This window comes from Sebastes umbrosus, chromosome 20 (assembly GCF_015220745.1).
Source record: "Sebastes umbrosus isolate fSebUmb1 chromosome 20, fSebUmb1.pri, whole genome shotgun sequence".
NCBI lineage: Eukaryota > Metazoa > Chordata > Actinopteri > Perciformes > Sebastidae > Sebastes > Sebastes umbrosus.
The window spans coordinates 20,446,175-20,462,793 of record NC_051288.1 but is presented as its reverse complement, the minus strand read 5'-3'; the positions used below and the strand labels follow the sequence as shown (position 1 = coordinate 20,462,793).

Genomic DNA, 16,619 nt, shown 5'->3' with positions numbered 1-16,619 from the left:
CACATTCCCAAATTCCCCAAAATAATAAGCAACAAACAGAAGACATAAATGAAAAACAACGGAAATGAACTTGAAAACCTTGTCCTAGTATTTTTTTTCTTTACTATCTCTATCTATTAGGGATGCATCGATACCGATACTGGATCGGATATCGGGCCGATACTGACTCACATAGCTGGATCGGGTATCGGTGACAATAGATCCGATCTATTCAATTCTATTCTATGTTTATATACTATATACATTATATACTGCAATTTTAATTCCTGTTTAAATTTTGACAATTTTTTTGCTGCATTAAACAGGTTTATACTTGATTTGTAATTCCTGTAATTTAAATTTATTTTACCAAGTTGTTGGTGTAAGATTTATTATTTTAATAATAAATAAAAATTCTGTTAATTACGAATATTTTTTTTACTAAGTTACTGATGTACAATTTATTATTTTAATAATGAATAAAAAGTCTGTTACTTTTGAAGATTTTTTACCAAGTTGCTGGTGTATGATTTATTATTTTAATAATAAATAAAGAATTCAATTTGAATAAATAAAAAAAAAAATTAAATTTGTATAAATAAAATAACAAAATTTAATTGATTTGTTAAATTTTGTTTTATAAAGTTAAGCAAACAATGTTTAAGTCAAGCCTGATGTTGCCTTGCATATAAAAGCATAAAGCCTTTTTTTTAATCATTTATTTATGTATAAAAACATGGAAAAGCAAAGGAGGAAACTGTGTATATACCATAACTGACCATAAGGCTGGTCGACTTATATGGGCTATGACTCCAGTGTGTGTGTGTGTGTGTGTGTATGTGTGTGTGAGCATCGAGTAACTGCAGCAGCAGCAGAGCAGCTCGGTGTTTCGCAGCGGAGAGGAGAGGACGACTCAGACTCAGAGGATATTAGTGGACTCCAGGAAACAAAAAGCAGGTGAGTCTCAGTCTTTTACTGCTTTTCTACTCTTCCCTTCATTTAACGCGTTTCCTCCACTTTTCCTGCATGCACACGCTCTCTCTGCACGTACAGTACATGTACCTATAACACTCTCAGGTGGGTGAAGGTGATTAAAGAGTGTGCAGCAGCAGCAGCAGCAGTCAGGGCTGTTCTCTCTCTCAGTGCTGCAGCAGTCCAGGTCGGACAGGTGCACATGGAGGGGATGTGTGTGTGTGCACGTTCATAGCACGCATAGGCTGCTTATAAACGATATAAACGTGCATGCAGTGATGGATTACTGTTGGGGTATGTGCAGGAGTGGTTTTGTATCCATTATAAGGAAGGATGGTCCTGAAGCTTCACACGAGCTGACTGCATTAAATAAAGGTATGATAGGAAATAATACATAATATGTTGCTCAGCTGTTTTTAAGCTGTGTTCATGCCTTACTAGAGGTGAATGTAATCAAGATGAGACAAAAAGATAAGTGGAAAGAGAGGAGGGATATTAGTCTGAGTGTTAGAGTAGTATCTGTGTTGTAAAAGTTCATTAAACTCAATCAATCACCTTTAAAACTTATAAAATTGGCTATGGGTCCTTGCATGAATGAGATAGAGCTGTGACGTTGGTTAAGTTAAATTAGTTTTTTAGATTCATTAGTTACTTTCTAATAGGTCATCCTCTGTAAAGGGATTAAAAGCTGTTACTAGTGTTTTTTATTAAAGGGACTATGTGGAAGAATCAGAAATTGCTTGTTAACAGTGACATCTGTGGCTGATAAGTCAACTACAGTCAGCGTCCTGTTGCTCGCGCTTGTGCTCACACTATACGTAGACGTGAGCATGCATTGTTGGCGTTAGCGGACTCCGTTTTCTGACCGACTATTAGCTGTGGTTGCACACTGTTAGCCCTGTAAGCAGAGCTGAAAATAAAGGCATTCGCAAGCGCGCATGTCGTCACATCTTTTGGATTTTCCTGGAAAAAACGGCTCGGATTCTTCACATGAAAAGCAGTCTAGAGGCTGACAAAGAAAACCCCGAAAGTCGCAATAAAAAAATATTTAAAAATGTTTATACATGTAAAAACCTTACATACAGTCCCTTTAATAGTTAATAAATCATTTACTAATGCTTAATAGTATCGGATATGAGCCATTAATAATCTCTCTGGCTGTTGAGCAGTAGTGGAAGAAGTATCCAGATCCTTTACTTGAGTAAAAATGTTAATACCATAATGTAAAAAATACTCCATTACAAGTAAAAGTCCTGCATTCGAAATCTTACTTGTGTACAAATGAGCAAAACAGACTTTTAAAAAAACAAGTGACAGTACTTCTTATTCACAATGGACCCTGTCAGAGTGTTATAATATGAATATATTTATTATATTATTGCTACAGATGCATGAATGTGTTAACAGTAGCTATTTCAGTGTTGTTGTAGGTCAAGGAGGAGCTATTTTAAAGTAATCTAGTACAGTACTTGGCTAATTGCAATTTGTTGCTTCCACCACTACTGTGGAGTCATTAATAAAGTTAATAATAAAGGAGTCAAAAGTTTCACACTTTCCAATCATCAGCAAAAGTAAGTCATCTGCAACTTCTGTATAAATGTTAATAAGTCATTAGTAAATGGTTCTTAGTGATCCATCAAGTCTGCAGGTGTAAATATTAATATGTTTTTAATTTGTGGTTCAGATGCCCTGCAGCCCATGTTGCAAAAGGTCAGTGGCCAGTCTGCTCTGATTGGTCAGCTGGCCCACTCTGCTGTGATTGGTCAACCGAACCAAACTCTTCAGACTCCGCTCCAGCTCCGCTCTAAACTAGCTTTGTTTGAGGGCGTGTCAAACTAGCTGCTAAGCAGGTATTATGCAAGTGCAGCACATCTTTTCACCCTCTGTCTACAACGCTCTGTTTGAGCTCCTGCTGCTCAAACTAGCTGTTATGCAAATGTGTTACTTGGTGACATCACCACGTTACAGAAGAAAAGGCGGGTCTTCAAGCAAGGCGTTTCAGGCAGTTCAGGAGCAGTGTTTCTGTGGGGGAGAGTAACCCCTTTGGCCTGGACTTTGTTACTTTGCAGACCTTTTACATGTACAAAAAACGATATAATATACTAAAGGAAAAGGAAAAAGTTCCAAAAGCATAATAGTTCTCCTTTAAAACAAGCTTGTAACTGATCTTTAAAGTATCAGTAATTCATTTATTTAACCATTATTAAAGCCATTCGTGCCACCTTAAGTGTGCCTAATCGGAGCGTAGTACAGATGACTGAAGTGGTAATCTCATCTCTCCAATCTCTCTGGTTCAAGTGGGCTTATCAGATAAGTGTTGAGAGGATTAGGGTGTTTATATTATTTGCAAGGCTGAAATTGGCCAAGCAGATCAATTTACACATTAGAATATGTGACAAATAAACTGCAAAACATTTGTGTAATGGAGAAGAACTTATGAATTTAAAGAGAAAGTCAATAATTCCTCTGATATTCAAATCAAAATGAGTGTTATTTCATCATAAATGTTGACAGATTTGAACAAGAAATGGCTCTGGTAAAGACAAATGGCTCAGGAAAGACAAAGATGGTGAGATGATATGTCATCACATGTTATGTCGTGGATGAATTTAATAATAGTACATTGACACGGCAGAGGAAAACCCTATTTTAATGCTTATTTTCTCCCTTTGAGTCCCAAGAAATCATCACATATTCTTATTTGTGCGTATGATGGCACGATGTATCAGCTCTATTTATCAGATCAACCCAAACAGAGAGCAACATTTTCTTTCTTCTGTTTATTTTCAATGTATGAAGAGGCAGATCATTTGCGACACAATCGTAATTTCATGCTTCTCTGGGAAGATTTGTCTTCAGATTTCTCCACATCACAGTAGATGTGGCCCACAGGGTGAACCCACTCATTCCTCCTTTAATGTGTGAGTAATCTCATTTGTGGTTCAGCTGCATGCCAGCTCCCAAAGGTTTGAGATAAAGATAGAAAAAAAGACGAAGAACGTATAAATGCCATATTCAAGTATAGCTTACAGAGTACATAATCCCCTTAATAAAGTATATTCATTCACTCTTTGTCGGTTGATGGCTTTTGCACAAAAGTAACCACAGGTATGGCAGTGTGTTTGGTATTTTAAGTGGGATCGGTTGAAAGGAAATACAAGAATAGCTCACCTTTTTTTATCGATTTCTCTGCAGAAATGTCACACTAGGTGTTTTGCAAATCATGCTCATATTGGCAAACAGCTTTATCACACTCTTCATATTCTGTAGGCAAGTTATGCCTTCATTTTAGGATGCTTGATGAGCACCAGAGGGCAGAGAGACTATCACTGAAATTAGGCTGAAATGTCCCAGCAGATGTGTTGCAAAACCCAGCTCTATATATGGATCAATAAACAGGAAGAAACTGATGGTCGTTGCTAAGTAAAAGGTGATTCAGACACCGCCTGCTGCTGTTGTTCGATTCCTCTCGTCTCCCATCATGCATGACACATCGGTCGTGCCACTGCCAAGGCAGATGTGTTTACCTTTCCCCCCCTCCTGGAGCGTCCATGCTTTCATCGGTGAGGCAACACCACGTTGTCTACATCCTTGCCAGCTCCTGTAGTGTACAGTGTACACAACACAAATGCAGATGTGTTGAAACTATGGTGTGTGTTTGCTTTGTGTTACATGAGGGCAGCAGCTGATAAAACCACACCAAAGGGCCTCTTCTCACCAGCGTGTCTGGTTCATCTGCTGCCCTCTATTTTGACACAGTTTTGGCAGGTGGTGGTTTTGGAAGTGCTGAAAAAGTTTGGGACATCAAACAGGACTCACGTTGTTGCGCTGTTGCTCTGCTCCAGTGATGTCACATGAGTCAGCGTCGTCTGTGGCTGAAGACTACAAGTTTGAAAATGAAAAAGATCTGTGGGTGTTGAGTTAGAAAGAAGTGAGCTTACCAGAGCTCTGCAGCCCGCTCCTCATCTCTGTTTGAGCCTTGTGACTACATTAGCAGCTACGAGCGTAACACACCTGAATCTCTGAGCCAACTGTCAGTGGTTGCATTGTGGGTAATGTAGGCCCTACATGTTGCCAAGGAAGAAGAATGTGTGGAATAAAAAGGATGATATCTCTGGTTCTGCTGCATCGATTTTGATTCTTTAGATTCTTTAGAGTACTCTTTTTATTTTATGGGGGCATATTATGAGGGATATTTTTGCTTATTTGACAGACAACAGTGTAGAAATAGGCAGAAGTGAAAGTAGATTGAAGTTCTTGCCGGTACTACTAGGCTTCAGCAACCTTCATTGCTTGATATTGTTCTCCTCCCTCCCCCAGCTTCATGCATCCCTGAACACATGATTCAATGCCTGTATGGTGCAGAAAGAAATTAGAAAGTAACAGAAAATAGAAAGGAAAGTACAAGTAGGGCTGCAACTATCGATTATTTTATTGTTGATTAAACTGTCGATTAATTTTCTCGATTAATCGATTAGTTGTTTGGTTTATAAAATGTCAGAAAATGGTGAAAAATGTCGATCAGTGTTTTCCAAAGCCCAAGATGACGTCCTGAAATGTCTTGTTTTGTCAACAAATCAAAGATATTCAGTTTACTGTCATAGAGGAGTAAAAAAAACAGAAAATATTCACATTTAAGAAGCTGGAATTAGAGAATTTTTACTTTTTTTTCTTAAAAAATTACTCAAACCGATTAATCAATTATCCAAATAGTTGGCGATTAAATTTAATAGTTGACAACTAATCGATAAATCGTTAAAGCTCTATCTGTAAGACTGCTCATTCAGCTCAGTAAGCACCAAGTTGACAAACCTGAATGCAACTTCAGTTCCTCACAACTTTAACTTTAGTGGAAATCAAGAATCAGGCTTGAAACATCTTTTGGACTGTTCAGGAAGTACATTACATCGGGTAAAGCCAGCTTTAAGAAGTAGTTCTGGATATACGTAAGGTGAGAGGATCATCGAACCATCACTAACTCTTTCCCTTCTCATCTCTCACTTTGTCACCTTAAAGGAAGGTTGGTTTCAAATCCTAGCACCCAAACTGCTCACAGAGAGGTCATTAGCCTCGCTGTGCTTCACGCTGCGAGTGATTAGCAGCAGCAGCCGTGGAGATTAAACTGAGAATCCTCCAGTGTCACAATGCTTGCGGAGCGGGATTCGCAGTGTTGACCCTTTGATCAGCGGCGAAGCTAGAGAACGGGGCAGCCAGGCGGAGATTGTGCTGATGGCGCGGGGCCTAATCTCCAGATTATCCGTCATGCTGCTCCAGTGTGCACACAGCTAATTAAGAGATGGAGTCGTGAGTTGCAATATCACATCACAGCGGCGGCATCATCATCATTTAACTCCACAAACTTTAAAATGGTCTTTAATATAACAGCACCTTCGTCATTCTGGTTGGCTAATTGGTTGTAATCAGAGAATGATGGTGCATATCAGCAGCTCATTTTCTGCTCACGCTGTCAAGTAGGCAAGAAGGTTCATACATCTCTTCAGCAAAAGTTCATCGTACCCTCATGGATGATTTGAAAGGTTTTAAGACGTCATTAGCGTCTGTTTCTGTTAAACATCGGGGACATTAAGGGCAGGTCGGAGTTTCTCTGAAAGCTTAGTGATGCACTCATGACCTGTCATTTCCTTCCAACTAAAGTATGTATGCAACTTTAACCAGTGGTGGAAAGTTATTATGCATTTACTTAAGTCATGTTTTTATAAAAAAAAAAAAAAATTCTCTGATTCCAGCTTCTTAAATGTGAATATTTTCTGGTTTCTTTACTCCTCTATGACAGTAAACTGAATATCTTTGACATTTGAGGACGTCATCTTGGACTTTGGGAAACACTGATCGCCATTTTTCACCATTTTCTGACATTTTATAGACCAAACAACTAATAGATTAATCTAGAAAATAATCAACAGATTAATCAACAATGAAAATAATCGTTAATCGCAGCCCTATTTGTACTTTACTTTCCATTTTCTGTTACTTTCTACTTTCCAATATTTAAAGAGACATATTAAACTTTAAACTGCACTACATTTATCTAACTTTACTTTTTTTAGATTAAGATTAATTTGACATAAAAATGCATTGCTCAAGATTAAACCTTTTTGGTTTGTGACAGAAAAGCAGTGTCTAGTTGGGTCACGTTTCCACCAAAAGAGACATTTCTGCTCTAAACTTTGCAGATAATTTAATTTATATAACCCTAACCCTAGTAAAATGTTCTAATATTTCACAAAAAAGCAAAGATAGTCTTTAAAAAAGATTTTAAAAAACTGTGTTTTTGTTCTTTCCTACCACATTAATCATCTCACGACCCCTCAGATTTATTTTGTGACCCACTGGAGGGGACCCAACCCCTATGCAGGGAACCACTGGACTAAACCACCCAACACTGTATAGAGTACCAGCTCAACCAGCTGTAAAATGTTGCTTCCATATTGTTGCATTAATATTAAAAACCTAAAATGTCATATATAATAATATATCAATCATAGGGGCAATATTTCTACATAATGAGTACTTTGATACTTTGAGTACACTTTACTGAGAATACTTCTGGACTTTTACCTAGTAGCAGTAGGAATGAAGGACTTTTACTTGTAAAGGAGTATAGTTACATTGTTGTATTGAGACTTTTACGTAAGTAAAGGATCTGAGTACTTCTTCCACCACTGCTTTAACACAACAAGTTTGAATATTACTAATAAGTACAGTATTTCCCCTCAGGTGGAGTGTTCTTTCTGCATATGTTCATTTCGTTTTTAATTAAGCTCAGCAATAACAGCCTCTGGTTCGGTATGCTGGATCATTTCTCTTTTAGTTATACACGTTGTTTTTTCTCTTTCTCAGCTGGAGGATAATTCAAAGAGTCTGCATCTGCTTGCTGCTGAGCCTGAAGATAAACACTATTTCGTGTGTCCCAACAAACTGAGTGCAATCGAGGCTGTGCTCGGACCGAGGTCTGCGTGTTAAACATGGGAGACCGGAGATCAGCGCAGCACCTACTGCCCTGGCTGCTGCTCCTGCTGCTCCTCGCCAGGCTTTCACAGCTGTGGGCCTTCCCCTTCAGCCCGTCCCTGGATCTGGATGTCACTCCCAGGACTACTGTATTCTCCAAAGGTGAGGGGCAAACACAGTTCAGCTTTCAAACTGTGAGGAAAAGATACCGTGTGAGGTGAAAGAGCAACGTACATGCTGGTGTTTCTAAAAACTTGAAATTCGTTAATGTAGTTTGGCCCACTGATTTATCCCGTTTACCAACACGGACAGCAGCTGGAGCTGCTTTCATGTCTGTAAACACATAGACATGATACACATATCATTAGATTCAGTATGACTTACTGTTTCCAGGGATACCATCATCTCCGATGTCCAGCATGAATTAACATCCTTAAATCTGCTTTGAAATCATAGAAAAGAAGACGACCTTTATAAGCCCAGAACTTGCCTGAGAATCATCACGTTTTTAAGTTTTCTTCCGTATCAAAGTAATCCAGTGATAGTTGTCTGCACATTGATGGGTACATTGCAAACTGAAACTGCTAATAGATAATTCGGCATACTTTAAATGGTACCAATTACCCAAAATGTAAACAAATATAGGCTAAAAATAAGTGGGCAACATTATACTTTCTGTTTACATCCCCCAAAGCATTGTGGGAACTGTAGTTGCAAAACATGGCAACATGATTATCCCCCAAATAGAAGAAAGACAAAGAATAATAACGCATTGCTAAAACTGTTCTAGATGCATCCATGCAAACACACAAGCCCACTAAACGCTCGCCTCACTGTCCTTATTTGAATGCTGCTCCGGCTCCTTCCTCCCTCCCCTCCTCGTCAAAGAAGTGGCACAGTTTTTCGAAGTTGGCCCTGAAGACAGCTCCTTCATGCTCAGAGTTATTAATCGTCTCTCTCAAGCCCTGTCCTAGATCACACGGCTCAGCAAACACTTCTAATGAAACAATAGACGAGAAGACCTCATAAAAGAAGACCTGAGCGCAGGAGAGCTGATTAGTGTCCGTGCAGGAAATACTGCTGAGCGGCTGTATTTTGGCACAGAGGGGGTGTTTACATACACACATCATCATCATCAGCAGCAGCAGCACCTTCCTCCTTCTACCTTACCCCCCCACCTTCTCTCGCTTGCCGCCAACTCACCTTTCCCCCTCCCTCTCTCCTCGCCCCTCATCACTGCGGCAGAGGCTACCACTGCAGCTGCAGCGAGAAGGGAACTCCAGCACTGGCAGACTGATCGGACGGCTGTGCTCTTACCTCCACCCCTCTCCTCTTCAGTCCTCTGAGGATGAGTATTATTAGAGGACGGGTTGGAGGGAACAGGGCCCGGCTCTATTGCCAGCCGAGCTCTCCGGTGCAATGTCATAAGAGCTGTTAAGAGTGTTGCAGTGTGAGATGATGCTTTGGAGAGGATATGCTGCTTGACGTTCTGAATCACAATCACTCAGAGAGATGAGGAGAGAGATGAGGAGAGAGATGAGAATATAACAGAGGAGGAGTGTTTGTTTTTTTTTGCTCCAATCCGAGAGGAGTTGTTGTAAAAATTAATATTTTGCTTGCAGCTTGCTGGAGAGTCGGTGAATATTCCTTCTTCAAGGTCCAAGTTTTGCTTCACAATGAACTGATTTGTTGTGCTGCAGTCTTTATTCTTTGATTTTTGGGTTGCTGGAAAAATGCATAATTCCTGACAATGACTGATATATTTGACTTCAGGACATTTCTGACTACATACTTGTTGAAAATCAAACATTTTAATGTATTAATATAGATATTTTTCAAATTAAAAGTCCCTAGAAGTGTATGATTCAACTTTTTCCCAGGGTCTAGTGTTAAAAAAGTTTTAAAAAATTGCAATAAATACTTAAAAAATCACAATACATATTGAATCGGCATCCAAGTATCGTGATAGTATCGAAGCAGGAGATAGGTGTATCGTCCCAGCCCAAACAAATACCGAACATGACACAACTTTTAATGCTGTTTACTGCAAACAATAAGAGCTGACAGCAGCAAAGTGATTACTAATATCAGTATTTAATGAAAAGGACACACTCGATTAACTGTGCAGAGTTCATTAGATGGGGCTGCACGTATAATTCATTAAGCCTCATTAAGTGATTTCCTGAGTGTATCATAGTCAGAGCTCATTGTCTACTCTGAAAGCTTCCTCCCAATTGTCATGCCCTAGGCTATTTATTTACACATCTCTGCTTATGACTCGGATTATAAATCATACATACTCTGTGGAGGGCACTTTTCTGTTTCTGCCGCAGCGAGAGTCAGTGTCTCATCACAGATTTTATTTTTTCTCTCTGCCCTCGCAGAAAGTTGTCCTTGACCTACTTTCTAATCATCGGGGGAGTGCAAGTGAGAGTGCACGTGTGTCAGCATGCGCTTCATCAGTTTCCATGTGTGTCTGTGCTGTATGTGTGTGTGTGTGGGGAGGGGGGGCTATTTGGGCATGCATGTAGTCACATCATGTAAAATCTGCACCCGCTGTCTCTTTCCCTGCGGTGACACATGTCACTTGGGAGGGGTGGTGGTGCTGGTGGTGGGGGAGCTCCACCTCATAGAGAAGATATGTCTGCCTGAGTGTGCAGGACTGCATATGGAAATAGGACGGATGTATGTATGTGGGTGTCAGGCACCTATGGGAGACTACGTGGGAGGATGTATGTGATGTTTCTCGGCCGGGGGCGAGGAGGCGCTCATTAATTTACAGTATGCTTTGCAGATGGACCGAGTGAGTGGGAGTACAAGGACATGCTGTATCACATGGAGCTCAGATTTATAAGAAGGGAAATGACACAAAATGACTTAATGCACTCGCGTATGGAAAGGATAGAGGAAAACGGAAAAGAGAGGATCCTGCATTGAGTAAGAGCCTTGTAACATTTTATTGATACACAGTCTACATTTCAATAGAAGTAGTAGTGGTGGTGTGGGTGGTAGTAAAGTATTCTCATCCATTACGAAAAGCTGCACTAATCAATATTTTTATATTAACAATGGATCAAATGTGTAATGCGAAAGGGGTCAAGGCAATACGTGTAGAGACAAGCAACAAGAGCCGCCTAAAGCTTTCCAAGTAAACTTCATTTATTCTTCACTTTCATTTTACATAAATCATTTAAAGGGAAAATTCGCCTTTTTTATGTGCATATCCAATCAGTGCTGATGGTAAATGTAATATAATAATGCAATGCGTGGGAGCGGCAAGTTCACTACGTCTGATAAATAAACAAAATAAACTCACAAAATGTACACTGTAAAAAAATCTTTGTCCATAACGTCCACTACACTCATATTTTGGGATGAAACTGAAAGTTTTTGAGTGGCATTGCGCCCCACAGCTACTCTGTAGTTCTTCCACGCCTCCATTGACGTCATAGTGACGTCAATGGATGAAGGAAAAACAACAAGTTTTTCAGAGACACAGAGAACATCTGCAAGAACTGCAGGAATTTTTCACACTATATCCCCAACTATCCCTCAGATAGATGGAGAAGAAAAACGTTGAATTTTCCTTTTAAATTTCAGTTACGTTTCTGAGTCCAACCAAAAGTACACAACAGTTGGCATAGACTGTATATAAGAAGTGGACGTAGTCACCGTGTCGTCACCCACTGGTTTGTGGACTGCCGTTTTGAAGCCTCGAGTTCTGCATTTTGGCCAACACCATCTTGTTTTTTTGCGATCAGAAGTGACATGAGAGGCTGAATAAGACATTTTTAGGTGACCAAAATGGTTTTAATTAAGTGAAAATGCACTGTGAAAAGGTTAAAGTTGTAAAACGCTGACAACTCCCAGACCGGACGAGCAACCACGGACCCTGAAAGTCGTTAAACAGAAACACCCTGTTGCTCTGAAACGGTCATAATCCTGTCAGAATTCTGTAGAACTTGAGTCCGCTGTTAGAAAATTGATAATGTCACCGAACACGCAACAACTAGACATTTCAATGCTGGTGACAGTTTTAATTCCATGTTTAAAACTCGCTAACTCGTCTGGGTGGCTGGGGCAAAGCGCCAACTTCTACGTCAGCTGTAAAAGGGTATATACAATCTGACTTCTTTTTGCAACCAGAGGAGAGGAGAGGAAATAGTTACTGTTCACCGCTGCATACTAAGTCTTGATCTGATCTGTGTCAGATCAAAACATTGTGTTTATCAGTAAAATGTCTTGAGTTTTGAAAAATGCGTGGGATCCTTTCTGTATAAGAAGAAGATTGAGTAGTATGTGCGTAGCTTCGGGCAAATATATAATTCATCTTGGATTGTGTTTGTGTGTTTATGAGACAGTGTTGCTGTTTTTCTCACAGAGGTGAGATTAATGCTCGACTGTGTTTCCCCATGAGGGAGTTCCCTGCTTTGGCCTCCTCTGCCTCTGCCACCAGACCTGAAGTAATGCAGGTGTGAAATATTGATGCACTGTAAGTTGCTGCTATGACAAGCTGAGAAGGCAAAAGAGATCTTGGTAGTAAGTTTCTTTCTGGTTGGTTATATTATTGTTGTAGTGGTATAATAATAGAACCTTCCAACTTGATGCTGGAAGAGTTTTCTTCATCCAGTATTGTAATTTCAGCGTTCAGACGAGTCTATTATCGTCTTTGCAAACAGCCTGAGCAGCTGCAGAGAACGTGACGATTTACTCACATTATCAGCTCGGCCGCGGCTGCTTTGACCTTGATTGAACTTAATCTCTGTGTGACAGCGCTGTTACACCGTTTGTTTTTTACCCTTTTTATGTTTCTATACGTGGCGACAATTAATGCTTTGGACCCTTAAATCCACTGAGACCTCCATGATGCTTTGATCTCCTTCCCCCTTCTGATATAGTGCTGATGTGTGAATCTGGCAGGATCTTACTGGTGATTCGCTGATAGCATCTAGCGAGACCTGAAATAACACGGGGACTATTTGTGTGTTTGTGTGTGGGGTTGGCTTTCTTTTCTGAGATGAAAGTCTTGGCTGTCTTTCATCTTGTTCTGCATTCTCCGCGGTTGAACAGAGTCCTACCAAAGTTTCGGATCTGACACGTCTCTGAAAAAGGTATTGTGTTTGAGTCATCGTAAACACATCGCTGCCACTTTGACGTGATGCTTAACAAGCGACCTCTCTGACAGCGGCTGACATCTTTATTCACGGAGTACACACAAGGAAGTTCCTATTTTTTTTCTTAAAAACATGAGCTTCCTGAAAATTGATTTTCATATTAGGGTAAACTTTACACTTTAAATACACGAGTTGCAAATAAATATTCATGTTAAGTTTTGAATTTCCATTTTAAAAGGTTCGTGCACATTATCCCGCTTATTACACGGCTACTTACTTAAGAATTTGACACAAAAATGTCCGTCAGAGTCCGACATCAGAACAGCGTCCATAGCAACGGTCTGTTATAAAGAAATCAGAATCGAGTATTCAACAAAGCCGTGTAATAATAAACAATGATTCTATTGGTGAACAATGAAACAGATAAAGTGGAAAACCTGACAGTCTGCACCAGTCTGAGTAGACCAGAAGATTATTAGACTTGATCGACCCAAACAGACCCAAACAAAGAGATACAGCCCATTAATGCCCAATGCAATTGCAGTATGAAATATGAAATCTTAGTTTTTATGCCTCCGTGCCAGCAAGAGCTAGAGGGGAATTTCTTCAAACTTGTCCACAAACGTCCACTTGGACTTGAGGATAAAATAGATTTTGGTAGTCAAAGGTCACTGTGACCTCACAAAACACATTTTTGGCCCTAACTCAAGAATTCATATGCTAGTTATGACAATAATTAGAGAGGCAATGCACAAGGCATATTTTACTATTATTTCTTTTATCTAGTTTAACGTAGTATTTGATAGGTACATTTATATAGAGATTTGTAAATACAGATATACATACTTACCTCGTGTCTTTTTGTGAGTGATGCATGTTTTTTGTCTATCTATCTATCTATCTATCTATCTATCTATCTATCTATTGCTTGTTGGTGTTCCCAACATGATTATGTTTGACCAATGTCTTAAATCTATTTATTAATGCAAATTTCCACTACGGTGGCCAGTAAAATTGTATTATAAACTGCAGGACAGCATAGCAACAGTATTTTTTATTGTTAAGTTGACTACAAACAAACTTGTTCATGTCAATTTAAACACATTTTGCCTGTGCTAACTGGTAATAGTATAGGCATGATAATAGACTTAGAGATAAAAATGGATTACATAATACTACAAGGAATAACGGAGGAAAACACATCTCTGCTTCATCTTCTTTGCCTCCTATTTTCGTATATCAGTGCACCCAGTTGTGTATTATTGCTTACATAACACATCGTTATGTTCATTGACTCTTGAGGCTGGTAAAGAAGTGAAGAGATGCTTATATAATGTGGACAGAGTTGACGACAACTGGCAGTTGTGACTCTGCCCAAAGAAGTTAAGTCACTCTTCCCTTCCAGCAGTTGTTCCCAAATCGTTTTTTGTGAGGAACCAAGCACGTGCGTGTGTGTGTGTGTCACATGGTCTCCATAGTTTGTCTAGTGATGGGTGAATCACACAGGAAGTCACACAGTATGACTGTGGTTGGTAGACAGACAGACACACACACACACACACACACACACACTGGATTTACTATCATCTTGGATCCCACATGGAGGATTACAAATATGTCTGAGCGTGAGTGCACACATTCTGGACGCGCCACCTGTGACGGCTCAGTGTTGTTGAGACACACTCACTTTGGCAAACACACACACTCACACACACACTCACACACACACTCCTCAGATCTTCACTGAGTCACTGACAGAAATGTCTTCACTCTTTTTCAGGAGACAGATGAAATAAGTGTGAAGTGTGAAGTGTGTGTGTTCGCCCTGGAAAAACTAACAGATGTTTCTGAGGGGCAGTCGTTTTGACCTCTTCTCCTTCATCGAACGATGTACTGAACATGCACACGGACAAGATAACACACACGCGCACACACACACACACACACACACACACACACAGAGAGAGACACACACACACAAACACGCACACACAAAGATAGAGACACGCACACACACACTGTACCTTGTGCTTTGCTGCAAAATCGATGAGGAAAGTCAACAGAGCGCTGAGGTGTGCCAGAAGCCTCTCATCCTGCTCGCTGGTTTCTATTTACTGTTGTCATCCTGTATGCATGTGTGTGTGTGTGTGTGTGTGTGTATTTGGATACAAAACAGTGGCTTCGGGGAATAGTAGGTCAACGTGGGTCTGTTGCTAATTTACTGAGTATATTCATGGCCGTGCTGATGCTGATAAAACTGTTGAAATGTTTATGTTTTGGTTTTGTTTCTCTCTGTAAAGCTGCACTAGACAATATGTTTACACTAACAAAGGATCAAATGACTGCATGTAACGTGAAAGATGAGGAATCCACAGAGAATTATAACCTGACTCTCTGCAGACTCCCTTTTTAGTCTCTTTTAGCTCATGGTTTTAGTTTTACAGCCCACAACTCAGTATCCTATATCAGCAGTCTTAAAGGTGCAGTGCGTAGAATGATCCTTCAACCACATGGTTGGTGGTTCGATCCCCGGCTCCTACTGTCTGCATGTTGAAGTGTCCTTGAGTGAGACACTTAACCCCAAGTTACAACTTTCTTAACTTGCAAAATTACCTTTTAAATTGACAAACATCATATGTGTGATTCATGGCGCATTTCAAACGGGATCAAAACAATATTTGTCTCTTTGCCGTTGACTACCGTTTATATTTTTTCTGAAATAAGGTCCCATGGTGGTCCATCGGAGGGGGCGGGACTTCGCCTCTCTATGGGGATCCTTAAATAGACACAGACACAGAAAGTATAACTTCGGCTTCACCCTAACCGAGTTGTTTTTGGGCCCTAACTCAAACTTTACTGTAACCAAAGAGTCGTAAGATCAGAAAAAAACGTTTTATTTTTGAAACATTTGCCCTGTCAATAGATCAGAACGTACTTGTCATTCTGGAGGAAATGAACAAATGATGTACTTTGTCATTTAATTTGGAGGAATTTAAAAAATATTGTACATGAAATTAAAATAAGTGATTTTCATACAAGCTGCATGTGGTTGTGTTCGTACTTTCTACACTGATTAGTAGCTCTGTACTTTCTGCATCCAGGTAGAAACAGACCAATTTATTTCCTTTGTTCTCCACATTCTGTATATCTGAGAGATTTTAGAGCACAGCTGTGATTGCAGCCTATTGTTTTTGGCTTCTGTGGTTCAGACTAAAGAGAACATTCTCATTCATACATCTGCGTGTCGTGTTGTAACCAAGGATTGAACGACGTCAGTCGTGCCCACAAGTGAGTGTTGCTCTGCATAAAAACAAAGGTCTGAGACCAAGGTCGCTGTGCCTCTGCTGCCTTGGGGTCGGGGACGTTGTGTACGTCATCGTAGTCCTTCTCATCAGCGCTGTTGCTTGTTATATCATGCAAACACTATTTTTATAAGATAGAAACCAAGGCTTTCGCTCACTCTTGGATGACTCACAAGTTGTGGGCTTTTTTTTTACGTTGCCTTTGGCTGCCATTGTGTTTGCATAACTCTCTCTTTAATAAACGTGATCTCTGAGAATATACAGTTTTGTTGTTTGTGCATTT

General features: G+C 39.9%; 1 protein-coding gene across 1 annotated transcript in view; it reads left to right on the top strand.

Moving 5' to 3' along the window:
- The first annotated feature begins 822 nt into the window (after positions 1-822).
- The window catches only part of sema4gb (sema domain, immunoglobulin domain (Ig), transmembrane domain (TM) and short cytoplasmic domain, (semaphorin) 4Gb), a 37,669-nt gene continuing 21,872 nt past the window's right edge, over positions 823-16,619 (top strand). The window contains exons 1-2 of the mRNA XM_037753885.1: positions 823-936; positions 7,813-8,082. Of these exons, the coding sequence (XP_037609813.1) occupies positions 7,938-8,082 (145 nt within the window). The 5' untranslated portion in view covers positions 823-936; positions 7,813-7,937. The remainder of the gene's footprint in view (positions 937-7,812; positions 8,083-16,619) is intronic.